This window comes from Dermacentor variabilis, chromosome 4 (assembly GCF_050947875.1).
Source record: "Dermacentor variabilis isolate Ectoservices chromosome 4, ASM5094787v1, whole genome shotgun sequence".
NCBI classification, from domain to species: Eukaryota; Metazoa; Arthropoda; class Arachnida; order Ixodida; family Ixodidae; genus Dermacentor; species Dermacentor variabilis.
In genome coordinates, this window is record NC_134571.1 from 172399872 (window position 1) to 172415457 (window position 15586).

At 43.5% G+C, this 15586-nt stretch overlaps 1 protein-coding gene across 3 annotated transcripts in view; it reads right to left on the minus strand.

The window, feature by feature from the left end:
• The window catches only part of LOC142579944 (uncharacterized), a 63816-nt gene that overhangs the window by 21616 nt on the left and 26614 nt on the right, over positions 1-15586 (minus strand). For all 3 annotated transcript variants that reach the window (XM_075690628.1, XM_075690629.1, XM_075690627.1), the window contains exons 3-4: positions 10675-10751; positions 6502-6579 (exon numbers count right to left, since the gene is read on the minus strand). In XM_075690628.1, the coding sequence (XP_075546743.1) occupies positions 6502-6579; positions 10675-10751 (155 nt within the window). The remainder of the gene's footprint in view (positions 1-6501; positions 6580-10674; positions 10752-15586) is intronic.

Consider the following 15586-nt stretch of genomic DNA (forward strand, 5'->3'; position numbering starts at 1 on the left):
CAGAACTTTCTAAGTTATTCAACAAGCGTAAGACAGCGGATATCAGGAACTATAATATGGATAGAATTGAACAGGCTCTCAGGAACGGAGGAAGCCTAAAAACAGTGAAGAAGAAACTAGGAATAGGCAAGAATCAGATGTGTGCGTAAAGAGACAAAGCCGGCAATATCGTTACTAATATGGATGAGATAGTTCGAGGGGATGAGGAGTTCTATAGAGATTTATACAGTACCAATGGCACCCACGACGATAATGGAAGAGAAAATAGTCTAGAGGAATTCGAAATACCGAAGGTAACGCCGGAAGAAGTAAAGAAAGCCTTAGGAGATATGCAAAGGGGGAAGGCAGCTGGGGAGGATCAGGTAACAGCAGATTTGTTGAAGGATGGTGGTCAGATTGTTCTAGAGAAACTGGCCACCCTGTATACGCAATGCCTCATAACCTCGAGCGTACCGGAATCTTGGAAGAACGCTAACATAATCCTAATCCATAAGAAAGGGGACGCCAAAGACTTGAAAAATTATAGACCGATCAGCTTAGTGTCCGTTGCCTACAAAGTATTTACTAAGGTAATTGCAACTAGAATCAGAAACACCTTAGACTTCTGTCAACCAAAGGACCAGGCAGGATTCCGTAAAGGCTACTCAACAATAGACCATATTCACACTATCAATCAAGTGATAGAGAAATGTGCAGAATATAACCAACCCTTATATATAGCTTTCATTGATTACGAGAAAGCGTTTGATTCAGTCGAAACCTCAGCAGTCATGGAGGCATTACGGAATCAGGGTGTAGATGAGCTATATGTAAAGATACTGGAAGATATCTATAGCGGCTCCACAGCCACCGTAGTCCTCCACAAAGAAAGCAACAAAATCCCTATAAAGAAAGGCGTCAGACAGGGAGATACGATATCTCCAATGCAATTCACAGCATGTTTACAGGAGGTATTCAGAGGCCTGGAGTGGGAAGAATTGGGGATAAAAGTTGATGGAGAATACCTTAGCAACTTGCGATTCGCTGATGATATTGCCTTGCTTAGTAACTCAGGAGACCAATTGCACAGCATGCTCACTGACCTGGAGAGGCAAAGCAGAAGGGTGGGTCTGAAAATTAATCTGCAGAAAACTAAAGTATTGTTTAACAGTCTCGGAAGAGAACAGCAGTTTACGATAGGTAGCGAAGCACTGGAAGTGGTAAGGGAATACATCTACTTAGGGCAGGTAGTGACCACGGATCCGGATTATGAGACTGAAATAACCAGAAGAATAAGAATGGGCTGGGGTGCGTTCGGCAGGCATTCTCAAATCATGAACAGCAGGTTGCCACTATCCCTCAAAAGGAAAGTGTATAACAGCTGTGTGTTACCAGTACTCACATATGGGGCAGAAACCTGGAGGCTTACGAAAAGGGTTCTGCTGAAATTGAGGACGACGCAACGAGCTATGGAACGAAGAATGATGGGTGTGACGTTAAGGGATGAGAAAAGAGCAGATTGGGTGAGGCAACAAACGCGGGTAAACGACATCTTAGTTGAAATCAAGAAAAAGCAATGGGCATGGGCCGGACATGTAATGAGGAGGGAAGATAACCGATGGTCACTAAGGGTTACGGACTGGATTCCAAGGTTAGGGATGCGTAGCAGGGGGCGGCAGAAAGTTAGGTGGTCGCATGACATTAAGACGTTTGCAGGGACAACATGGCCACAATTAGTACTTGACCGGGGTAGTTGGAGAAGTATGGGAGAGGCCTTTGCCCTGCAGTGGGCGTAACTAGGCTGATGATGATGATGATGATGATGATGAGACAATATTGCATATTTAATTTTATTTATTTGTGAGAAAGTGTATTGGATAAGTTACAACAGCACCAGGATGAAGCTGAACTGACTAGCGCAAGAGCAGACACGGGACACAAAAGGACGACAAGTACAAGCGCATGTCCTTGACATCCTTTTGTGCCCCGTGTCTACTCTTGCGCCAGTCACTTAGGCATGGAATACCGACTAGTCCGCTCTCACACCCTGCTTCAGCACGAGGAAACCACTTTCGTGAGGACGCCAGCCAAATAGGAAACATAAAACGCCTCTGTACTGCATTGAGACTGGGCAGGATATGGCTGCAGAACCACGAGAAGACACGCTTAAAAACAATGAGGTGTAGCCAATACATGAATGACTATGTGCTATATTTATAACCAAAGTTATACCGGCCACCTCATGTGAGAATATTCGTCACATTTCTAAATGCAGCGTACTCTCAGGCGGGAACATCTTTAGGCTGTACAGGACGTTATCAAATGAGCTGATGTCTAAGAATATGGCGCCAAAAAGTTTCTTGCAGATCTGTGTTAGCCATCTCATGCTTAGCAGCTTATCTGGTAACCTCTGCCTTATAAGTTCATGCATTTTGAGCTAGAAATGCGCTGGCTGGCCAGTAATGTGGCGTATATTTCTCTTCGATCATAGTGTCAATACTTTGTGAGTTTACGCGCGTTTCTTCTACGTTGAGGTTTCCAATGTATACTGTATAATTGAAGAGATGGCAACAACTGATAATAAAGGATCTTTCACCACTTTAATACTGATGAAACTTCAGAGAACATAATTACGATTACAAGATACGTTGTAAAGTTCATGGGCGTTATTGTAATCTGATTTTATGTGTGTCAGTTTGTTTCTAAAGTTATTATCAAGTTTGTCTTGTGACTGATCAGTAAAGATTTGGATCTTCCAAGAGAAAAAAAGTTTTCATTTGGGCATTCGGCGACTACAGATAGCATTCGATTCACCAAGCATAATTGCAAGAGCTGCTTATGAAGGAATCAAGTATTCCCCAAATGCAAATATTGCGAATACTTCTAAAGTGACCATGGCTATACATCATGAGCACGTTCCCATTATTGGGAAGAGTACTAACACTCTGTTCTGAAGAAGTACAATCTCTCTGTTAGGAGAAGTGCAAACACTCAGTTTAGGGGAGTAGAAACACTCTGTTTGGAGGAGTAGAAGTAGTCTGTTTGGAGGAGTAGAAGCACTCAGGCTGGGGAAGTACTATTACCCTTTTGGGGATAGTATTAGCACTCTGCGGAAGTGCACAAGCACTTCCTTGCGGTGGGAGTAATAAAGCTGTCAAGGGGAGCTATTCTATTCTCTCTGAAAGGCGGTCGATCTACTCTCGAAAAGGGAATTAAATATGGGACAAGCAGTAACTCCCTGGAGTAGAGTTCGGGGAACGCTTTTTGTTGGGAGAGTGTAGCGGTGCGCTTTTCGGAACACATGCCATTTGCAATGATTCGACCTGAAGATCAGATTTCGACGATCGATGACATTGGTTTGTTTGTTTTAAGGCGAAAGCGTTAAGTGGTTCGTTGCAATAGCTCATGCCCGCAATAAGCGGCAGTTCAGTCAGACAAAAAATATAGTCATCAGGTGTGGCTCATACCCCCGAAAGAAAGTAAAGATGCAATGGCTCAATATGAATGCAGAAACGAAAGAAAGAGAGAACAAAAGAAGGACCGAAAGAAAGAACTAACGAAAGCACGAAAGATTGAAGTAAAGAAAGAACGAAAGAACAAAGAATGAAATAGTGTAAAAAGAAAGAAAGAGAGAAAGACGGAAAACAGAAGGAAAGAAAGGACGAAATAACCGTTAGGTAGTGCATTCGGCGCTCGCATCTGTCGTTGAGGAGGCCGACCTAGAGCACAATGCGTTTACACTGCCATACTTGACAGTGCGGCTCGTTATGTTTTGCAAGAAGTCTGACCCATCCGATCGTAAACCTTAATGCACTACCATGTGTGCACCAGGATTTCAATTTCACGTGTTACCGGAGTGTAACATGCTGCCAAACCTTTTGTTTGTATTGCCGGGCATAAGTTCTCTCAATAATGTGTTAAATATTTAATTATCCTTCTTTGCAGTGCTATTGTTAACACAACATGAGACTATTAAGTGACAATATTATACAGCGTGACAATATTAGGTAGGGTAATTTTCTATGGATTAAAGGCGGCAGGTCACTTTATTAAAAATCTTGAACATACAGACTTTATGATGGTGTACTTTACAGGGAATCACTGTCACGTGAAAGTTAATTCATTGTGTTATCAGCTTATCAATGTAGCTGTCATAGGCTTGGAAAACGCCTTCGATTCAATAAGGATACCTCTAGCCGTTTAAGAAGCGGGTAGCTTAAATGTATGGAAACATGCCTGGAAACGTATGAAATTTCTGCGATTGTATCCTATATATATAAAGAGGGTGTGCTAGCTATTACGCATGAAGCTCTAAAGAAAGATGGAACGTTTTATGCTGATGAGCGCGTACTATTAAGCGCTTGAATGAGATATCACCAGTAAATCTTTATTGATCCAATGCGTAAATAAACGTTTTACGCAGCCTTTTCATTTTTCTGGTTAATGCCATGATGTCAGTTAGAGATTTTTTATGGAAGGATCAGAGATGTGAAAATTAGATGCTTCCAGGAACCTACACGTCGCATATTTAACTTTCATTTAGCAAAAAAAAGCAATATCTCGCCATATAAGAAAAAGATTCGATGTGACCACACATCTGCGCGTGCGTATCGAGCACCCTTATTGAAAAAGCAAGCTGTTCATGTCCACGCTTGACATTAAAGTCAGGGAGTTTCCTGGCTGTTGGCACGCAGTAATGAACTGGAGCTTCGGGCGGCTCGGGGGAAGCACGGGTGTTGTTATCGTTGCCGCTCGGTCTAGTCACAGTTTAATGGTTTTCTTTCTCACTGAGAGTGCTTGATGTGATAGCTATACAGTACGTGCGGGCGCATAGATACGCAGCATCTTTCATGTTTCGCGGGCTTTCTTCCTTCCCCAGTAATACTCACCAGCAGCATATATTTATGTGCACTGCCGGACGAAGGCCTCTCCCAGCGATCTCAAGTTACCCTTGTCTTGTGCCAGCTCATTGGAATTTCGTCTGCAAATTTCGTAGCTTCATCGCCCACCTACTAGTCTGTCGTCCTCGATTGCGCTTGCCTTCACTTGGCATCGTGTTATGTGAGGAATACACGTCCATTTATTTGTTCTGCGCATTACACCGCCGGCCCAGTTCCACGTTTTCCTCCTAATATCAACCGGAATATCAGCTACACCAAGTTTCTAATGCAAACTGTTCTCTTCCTTTGTCCTCATTTTAAGCCTTACATATTTTGTTGCATCGGTTGTTACGCGTTCCTAGACTGATTCTAAAGCTGCTGTGTTAGTTAACCAGGAAGTTTCCTCCCTCTTTCTCTCTTTGACCCTATACCCCTCCCTCAGAGCAGGGTAACATATCTCTTCTATTTCTCTCCCTCTCTCTCTCTGCCCTATAAGTTAGCACTGGAAGAATGCAATGATTCTACTTTCTTTTCAAGAACAGGGAGTTGCCTGTCACTATTTCGTAATTCCGGGTGTATGCGCTGCAAACCATTTTTATTCTTCTAAAGTAAGTTTTCTTCACCCGATCAGGGTGGCCTGTGAGTCAACCATATGTCAACCCTTGCACAGATTATAAACGCTCACTGCTAATCAGAAGTTCTTGTTATCTTGTCAAGGTTTTGCATGTTCTCTTGGTCTTAAACAAACTAATCTTCCATACACCTTTACACTTTCTCGTCTAAGGTCTTCAACCATTTCTTCCAATTCATCCCCGCCGTTGCTGAACATGACGATGTCATCTATAACCCTAGACTGCTGAGATATTCCCCCCTGATCCTTACTCCTAATGCTACCCAGCTTAAATACTTTTAAGCATGCAGTGACTAGCACTAAATTTTGCTTCATGATCAGGCGCCTTTCCTTATCAGTATTTTTCAGCTTTTCTTGCCGGTAATGAATGTGGCTGGGTGGTCTTTAAATATATTTGCTGTGATAATCACGTTTGTTTGCTCTACATATTCATATGGTAATGCCTTTATGAGCGCTGTCAAGAATAATCTTAAAGCCGAATATTTACTTTGCAGAAAATATCTTGTTTACTTATCTTTCGCGATTCTCTACAAAATCATAATTCAAATCTCAGCAGTTAGAGCAGTAATTATACATTTATATAATTTTTAAAATATCTTGTAGGACCACAGAAGATAAAAAAATTAGTGCCGGTTTCTCAACAGTACTGGCAACACCATGCACTATGTTTATGCGCGTAGACTGATTCACCTGCCTGTAATGCATTGCGCGAGATAGCTGAGGCACCACCATGAGCTATAACATATCCCCATAATATTGTTCATGTAGGTAGCACTCTAGATTTCTTATTTTTCCTTAGTGTCACGTGCAGTCTTATGAAGATAATGGTGCCAATGAGAACAAAACATTAAAAGTTGCTACCACACTGTCGCTTTGATATATCTCAAAGGCGCACTGAGACAACGACTGCATGTTCAGCCAAAACTGTTGCTGCAACAAACAGTCATCGGCGTCATTTTCATGACATATTATAAGCAATGTCAGCAGTTCTCGACAGTACCAGGCACTCACCTAGGTGTTGAAATGTTAGAACGCCGCACTTCTGAGTCTTGTTCCAAGCCTCAAGTGTGTATTTCCTCCCAGGTCCACCTGTGGACGAGTACATTACATAATTTACGGCAGCAAAAATGAGAAATGATCAATTGCAACTACTGCGAAATCATAGAACAAATTTTAGAGTATCAGATGGGACCAATGTGTTTACATGTAGAACCTGTACTTAACTGCCTGTGGACCTGGAGAGGAAAGGGGAACAGGAGGAAAAAGGGGAACATTTTATTATTTCATCGTCTATATTAGTAAACAAACTGTAACGCAATAATTTGTCAATTCTTTTCTCAGTTTCTGTGTAAACTCGTGTACTATGTGTGAAAATATTTAACGTTATGTGTGTTCGCTCATTGCCAATGAACTGCCACTAAATAAAGTATAATACACGCGTATTTTACGGGTGCAGGTATCCCTGTCAGGCGCTATTCGCCTTTTGCCCCAGCACCTTTTATGCAATTGTAGTCAAGATGAAATAAACATTCATTCAATCAGTGCGTATAGCTGTCGCGAGTGGAACACAAGCATGGTTCCTACTAGAAAACGCACTTTATCACGAAAACGTAATGCCGAGTGTACTACTAAAAACATTATCCGCAAAACTACGTTCCTATACGTATATCTTAGGTGGTCGGTATAGTTGTTCTGTATAGCCGTAAATAAACATATGGCCATAAGCAAGTTCATTATTGCATGCGATGTTTGATATATGGGAGTCTAGAGAAAGTGTCAGGAATTTGTCGGCCTATTTGTGAACACAGGAATAACTTCTGTAGAAGCTACGGTGTCGAACAAAATAATACAGAGGTTTCACAGCACTATGAAACTTCGGCATGGCACGTATTGAGCTCACCAGTAACGTGCCACAGTGATGCTGTTTTGGAGACACAGTCAGAAATACAAATACAAACATTCAAATAGAAATAAGCCTGTATGCTAGCCGGCGCACTTGTTTGGCCCGTCATGTGCAACTTTGTTGAACGGATTTCAATCTAACTGTTAAGGATAGGTGAGTTCAGTGGTCAGTATGGTACCAATCATTTTGTGTCCTCACGATTACGCAGCCCAGTTCACCTAATAACTGTGCATGATGCCTTACGTAAATGCTTATTTCATCGCAGGAAGTTCGAATGTTGCAGCTGTAGGTGAGCCTTTTAGACCGTGGACTAAGGGAGTTGCACGTAGATTATCGAAATTTGTGGCTATGAAGTGATTTTTTTGCCTGCTGGAGGCCTTGAGATTTTCTTTTTACAGAGTATTGCGAAAATGAGCCTGCGATTTACGTCTACCTGGCTACAAATGCGGGACGCGAGCTGCGCGAGACGGATGACGTCCCCTCCGGGTTGTCACTTGCTCGGGGCTGCTTAACTGAACGGGCGCGAGTTTAAAAATTAAATCAAGGTTCTGTAAAAAAGTTCTGAACAATTAAATTTTGCTTCATGTATGCCAGCGATTTATTTTGGAACATCTTCGCAAAAGCTCAGCTATGTGGTATTCGAGGTATATGTTCATATGCAGTTTCGTTACACTGCCACCGATAATAATCAATTTATAAGCGCTACTTACACCTCATAAATCGACAAGGTTACAGAAAGAACGACGAAAACAGGCGCTGTATTGTCTTCTTACCCCTTGTCTATGTATGCGCTCTAAGTGACGTTTGCAATGGAATACCAGCTAGCCCGTTCTCAAAGTCTGCTTGAGTATGATTTATAAACCGTCAAATAACCTAGAATTTCTGTTAGAACGCAGCTCTTGGGCGCCCGTTCCTGCGGCGAGCGTCATAGTCGGCGGTGGCATAACCAGCAAACAAGCACAGCAAAAGATGAATGCGGACGCCGAGCGCAGCAGCGGTGGTTAAAAGACGCGAGGAGTAAAGCGCGGAGAATGGTGCAGCGGAAGCAGGAGGTGGAAAGCGGAGGAGCGTACGGTGAAAGCGTAAGAAAAACGTAGCGCGGCGACAATGGCTACGGGATGGCGCCAGAGTAGTGCGCGTCCTCTGGCAGCTTTGTCTGTGGCGGCTGCTGTGAATCGTGTCCACATGTCATCCGCGCGCTAGCCCTCGCGATCTCCAGATTAGCGAGGCAGTCGCGCCGCACTTCGGTCCATTTGAAACGTGCCGCACGAGACAGATTGTCCACGCTAGCCAATAGATCACGAAATGGAAACATGTCTAGAGCTTCACTCATGTTTTGGATTAGGGGGTATCGTAATCACTGCTGAATGTTTTTCTCGACTGTGTCTTATATGAAGGCCCCGGACCACATATGCCATCACGATACGAAGGATGACCAAAATGAGTTCGCTCATCCGTAAGATCCGTTGGTCTAATTAAATTGTAGTGAAAAGGGCAGCAAGGTCGCATTCTATATCCGGATCCTTCAATATAAGACACATTTCAGTTAGCAGTTATTGTTAGTTGTTACTTAGCAGTTAACAGTTAGTAGTTAGCAGTTAGTAGTTAGTGTGGTAGTTTGTGTAGTTAGTGTGGCATTAAATAACTGCAAATGTTCATTGTTCTGCACCTCTCGCAGTGCATAATGCATAAATCATTGCGGTTGTGTCAGTTCTGCCATCTGCAACGCACAGTGCATGGCCTTCGACATTCCCTCCCAGTAATTGCATAAAGACGCATCCGAGTTGAGCAGAGGAAAACTAATAGGCAGTTATTTTTTCTAGGGAAACTAGGCAAGTAACTACAAAAAACATTGCAATGAACTGCCCGGTCCAAAAATGTGATCTTTACGCAAAAGTTGAGCAATATAGAAGCTACGGTAAGCTCAAGATATCTTTTCTACGATTGTACACGTTCAATAAGGATCATGTAAGCTTCGCTGCAATACTTATGTGCATTGTGGGAAGACCAGTTAGCATACTAAAACACTACTAATAGCCGCATACGTAGGCCACATGGAAGCACCTGAGAATGTGATGAAGCGCATGGCACAAGATCCCAAAGGCGGTGCAAGGATTGGGGCTGCCGAAGCCAGAGCGTGCCGTGCGGTGACTGCATGCAAGATCGGCTGTGTGCAATTCTCACTTTAGCGAAGCATTACATTTTAACGCGATAGCGTTAAGGAGCTCGTGTCGCAGAAAAGCAGGTGTCGTCGGCGTCGGTGTCGGCGTCCGCGGCGTTGGCCGTGAGCGATAAATCACGGCAGGCACTTCATAAATAAAAAGCAACTTCCAAGATGGGCTGGGTGGGAATCGAACCAGGGTCTCCGGAGTGTGAGACGGAGACGTTACCACTGAGCCACGAGTTTTTTTTTTTTTTTTCTTTATTATAGCCACGAGTTCGATGCTTCAAAGCGGTACAAAAGCGCCTCTAGTGAACGCGGTGTTGCCTTAGAAACGAGCTGTTTCTAAGGCTCAGGCGTGCGTCGCTTGCTCAGGCGCACATTTAGTTGTCGCGCCGAACGCTGCGTTGCTCGACGCTCACCGCGTCCGATGCGGGGCGCGTAGTCGCTGCGCCGTAGCCCATTGTCTTACACCCCTTAGCGGGTCGACGGGAACGCTGTCGCGTTCAACTCTTGAAGGCGAAGCTTAAGCGTCCTCCAATTTTTTTCTTTCACCGCAGTACACGATGGTGCTGCGGAGAAGCTACTACCACATGCTATACGCCTTGCGTATAAGCCCCTTAAGATACGTTTTCTTTGTTATGCTATTTGCAGGTAAACAGCATGCTCACACACCACGTTTCTTCGTTTTCTGCACTACGGCGAAAGCATTAAAATTACCTTAATATACCTGCAAAGTGTTATTAACGACATTTACTGGCAGCTAGCAACCGCCAACCGCCAAATTAGTCATAAATTCAAGGAAAAGAAAGAGAAACGAAAACTTCGCACGGCGCCTTCACATTGACATTCACACCACTCATCCCGCACACTATCTCCCAAAACGCGGCCATCTGGGGAAAGACCCTTGCTGCGCGTTCGTGAAAAGTCAATTGATTTATTTAGAGTGTAACTTCTCTTCCTTTTTCTAGACTGAGAGTTGACACAGGATAGCATGGCACAATGCTAAATTGTTTGATTTCTATGCAGAACTTTTTGATTTCTCAAGCATGCGTATTCCGGAACAATCCGAGTGTATACGCGAATGACAATCGGCAAATAGGTAGTGCATCATTGTCACCTTGGTACTGGCTGACGTTCATCCACGGATTTGCTTCCCCGCCACCTCCAAGTTTAGCGTAGAGAGTTTGATTATGTCTGAAACCAGATTGAGAAAATAAAGGTGACACACTCTACATGCAGAATACGCCTACAAATAAATGTCGTTGGTCATGCATGCTCTACATTTTATGTACAAGGTGCTCGAAACAGAGGTGCGATCTGTTTTATTTGAGCTGGAGGTTTGGCTTTACAGGATATTTGCCAGAGCGATTCGCCCATCAGACATCAGACAAAATGAAAGACCCGAAAAATAGCTCATCATATTATTTCGAGAGCCACCACAATATATACGAATTTTAGTTAACAATATATATCACAATATGGCTATTGGTGTACATTTACGAAAATAACTCGCCTAGAAAACTGCGTGCGGCAATAACAAAATCATCATTACGTATGCTTAGATCGGGACAAACAGCGACCGACACAACGAGCACACAGCCGTGAGCCACAAGTGCACGCCTACTTTCTATTGCAGCTCTTCATTTGTAGCTAGGGCATCCCTCTATATTGCATGAGCTTCACAGTTAGCATAATAGTCAGACAGGCAAAAAAGGATAAAATATACTAAGGTTCCTGTACCAAGCGATTCAAAATAATTCGGAAACGCTCCCCTATGGCATGTCTAATGTTTGAGGTTAGACGCTAAATTTTCAGAATGAATCAAAAGAAGTAACTGTAATTTCGCCTTGCTTTCTATCATACGTTGCTTTCCCCAGTGGCATATAGCACGGATTAAGACACCAGCAAGCGGCATAAGAATTGCTTCAGAGCCCCTGTAAGAAGCTATGTTTGACGGCCCTGCACAAGAATTCAATTTATAGGCCTAAACTAGCCTAAAATACCGCTCGTCAGTGTCTGGAAGTTTTGTAATTATTATAGCCTTTTTAGCGTTAGCCATTTTTCTAACGAAAGGCTCAGACAATCGTCAATTTTTTTGGCCCGCCGTGTGAATGTGATTTTGTTATTGTAATATACATATTAAAATTTTTATAACTGTCTATCATACTTTTCTTGTTCAGGATATTGCAACAGTGCTGCGTAAAGATTTAGTCATTTCAGCAAGCGCAGTCTGGGTTCACATGCTCCCGTAATATAGCTGCGAGACGTTTTAGCAAATATTTCTCCATGGTTCCAAATCTAGTCTTACAAAGATTAAAAGAGAACCCTATCGGCCACATATAATTCTCACTAGCCGACATGGAAAATCAACTACTAATGCCTGATCACGTTCTTCATTACACTATATGTACCAATTAACTTGAGGTAAAATTTAGCAATTTCGGAAACAAATTCAGGAGTAGCACAGTGCATGTTCACTTAGCATGAAACCCAAGACCAGCCGACCTTTGGAATATCTACCTGCGAGTACGCTTGTAAAAGCATTTTCGTTCAACAAATAAATATTTGCAAGGTGCTAGACAAAACCGTGTTTCAGAACTTTGCGGTCGGTCGCCACACAATTATTCACTCAAAAAAGCCATTGCATTTATTGAAATAAATAGGCCCCACGTACTGTAGGTGCAGTGGTGGCATAGAGCTAGAAAACCCGCCTCGCGTGCAAGAGGTCCGTGGTTCGAATCCCGGTGCCGCGCAATTTTCCGCCGGATTTTAAAAAAATCCGCGTGTGGATAAAATTGCATAAAGAGGCCTAGAGTGAGGCCTGACCCCAGTGACCAGAACCGGTAACGCACTCCCTCACCAGAGCAGGATTGGCCACCCTGGTGCAGTACTAGGCCACAACCTCCTATATTAACACAACAATAAAACCTCAGCCCTCAGTCCCCAGCAGCTGCGAAGCAACTGACCACGGTGGTGCTCAGACCTGCGACGCAGCAGAGGGTGCTAAGAATCCCTGGCTCCGGACTGGCGCCATTGGAATATGAACCTGGCAACGTTTAACGCTAGAACGTTATCTAGTGAGGCGAGTCTAGCAGTGCTATTGGAAGAATTAGAGGGCAGTAAATTGGATATAATAGGGCTCAGTGAGTTTAGGAGTCCAAAAGAAGCATATACAGTGCTAAAAAGCGGGCACGTCCTGTGCTACCGGGGCTTAGCGAAGAGAAGAGAACTAGGAGTCGGATTTCTGATTAATAGGAATATAGCTGGTAACATACAGGAATTCTATAGCATTAACGAAAGGGTGGCAGGTCTTGTTGAGAAACTTAATAAGAGGTACAAAATGAAGGTTGTACAGGTCTACGCCCCTACATCCAGTCATGATGACCAAAAGTCGAAAGCTTCTATGAGGACGTGGAATCAGCCATGGGTAAAGTCAAAACAAAATACAGTATACTGATGGGCGACTTCAACGCCAAGGTAAGCAAGAAGCAGGCTGGAGACAAGGCAGAGGGGGAATATGGCATAAGCACTAGGAATAGCAGGGAGAGCAATTAGTAGAGTTTGCGGAACAGAATAATATACAGATAATGAAACCTTCTTCCGCAAGCAGGATAGCCGAAAGTGGACGCGGAGGAGCCCGAACGGTGAGATTAGAAATGAAATAGATTTCATACTCTGCGCTAACCCTGTCATCATACAAGATGCGGACGTGCTCGGCAAGGTACGCTGCAGTGACCATAGGATGGTAAGAACTCGAATTAGCCCAGACCTGAGGAGGGAACGGAAGAAACTGGTACATAAGAAGCCGATAAATGAGTTAGCGGTAAGAGGGAAGATACAGAAATTCCAGATCAAGCTACAGAACAGGCTTTAACCTAAGTAGAGGACCTTAGTGTTGAAGCAATGAATGATAATCTTGTGGGCATCATCAAGGAGTGTGAAATAGAAGTCGGTGGTAACTCCGTTAGACAGCGTACCAGTAAGCTAATGCAGGAGACGAAAGATCTGATGAAGAAACGCCAATGTATGAAAGCCTCTAACCCTAGAGCTAGAATAGAACTGGCAGAACTTTCGAAGTTAATCAATAAGCGTAAGACAGCTTACATAAGGAAGTATAATATGGATAGAAGTGAACATGCTCTCAGGAACGGAGGAAGCCTAAAAGCAGTGAAGAAGAAACTAGGAATCGGCAAGAATGAGATGTATGCGTTAAGAGACAAAGCCGGCAATATTATTACTAATATGGATGAGATAGTTCAAGTGGCTGAGGAGTTCTATAGAGATTTATACAGTACCAGTGGCACCCAAAACGATAATGGAAGAGTGTAAAGAGAATAGTGTAAGAGAATAAGATAATAGTGTAAAGGAATTCGAAATCCCACAGGTAACGCCGGAAGAAGTAAAGAAAGCCTTGGGAGCTATGCAAAAGGGGAAACAGCTGGGAAAGATCAGATAACAGCAGATTTGTTGAAGGATGTTGGGCAGATTGTTCTAGAGAAACTGGCCACCCTGTATACGCAATGCCTCATGACTTCGAGCGCACCGGAATCTTGGATAAACGCTAACATTATCCTAATCTATAAGAAAGGAGACGCCAGAGACTTGAAAAAATATAGACGGATCAGCTTACTGTCCGTTGCCTACAAAGTATTTACTAAGGTAATTGCAACTAGAATCAGGAATACCTTGGACTTCCGTCAACCAAAGGACCAGGCAGGATTCTGTAAAGGCTACTCAACGATAGACCATATTCGCACTATCAATCAGGTGATAGAGTAATGTGCGGAATATAAAGAACCCTTCTATATATCTTTCGTTGGTTGGGAGAAAGTGTTTGATTCAGTCGAAACCTCAACAGTCATGGATGCATTACGGAATCAGGGTGTACACGAGCCGTATGTAAAAATACTCAAAGACAACTATAGCGGCTCCACAGCCACCGTAGTCCTCCATAAAGAATGCAACAAAATCCCAATAAAGAAAGGCGTCAGGCAGGGAGATACAATCTCTCAAATGCTATTCACAACGTGTTTACAGGAGGTATTCAGAGAGCTGGATTCGGAAGAATTGGGGATAAGAGTTAATTGAGAATACCTTAGTAACTTGCGATTCGCTGATGATATTGCCTTGTTTAGTAACTCAGGGGACCAACTGCAATGCATGCTAACTGACCTGGAGAGGCAAAGCCGAAGGGTAGGTCTAAAAATTATTCTGCAGAAAACTAATGTTTAACCGTCTCGGAAGAGAACAGCAGTTTACGATAGGTATTGAGGCACCGGAAGTGGTAAGGGAATACATCTACTCAGGACAGGTAGTGACTGCGGATCTGGATCATGAGACTGAAATAATCAGAAGAATAAGAATGGGGTGGGGTGCATTTGGCAGGCATTCTCAGATTATTCGTAGCTTGCCATTATCCCTCAAGAGAAAAGTTTATAACAGCTGTGTCTTACCAGTACTTACGTACGGGGCGGAAAGCTGGATGCTTACGAAAAGGGTGCTACTTAAATTGAGGACGACGCAACGAGCTATGGAAAGAATAATGATAGGTGTTACGTTAAGGGATAAGAAAAGAGCAGATTGGGTGAGGGAACAAACGCGAGTTAACGATATTGTTGCATTAAGGAAGCAGGCCCACGAGTGTAAAATAATGTATATTTACAACTGATATTAATGGCGTTCAGGCAACTGCCAGACTTCGTCTTCGTCTAGTCCAATCCAACTTCTTCCTTCCCTTCACCGTAACATCACCCTCCCGGCGGGGTAGCTCCGTCCCGGTGCAAGTTATAGAGCATCACTTAATGGGGTGACATAGGGCTTCAGCCTGACGACGTGAACAACATCGCTGGTGACGTTGGAAGGCACTGAAGGCTGACCGACTGGGGCGATCTCGTATGTCACGTCGGACAGTTGGCGTAAAATCTGGTACGGAACAGAATAACGGCAAAGTAGTTTTTCCGATAAGCCGACGCGACGTGAAGGCATCCAGAGAAGGATAAGGGAACCAGGTGAAAAATGGGAGTCTTGGT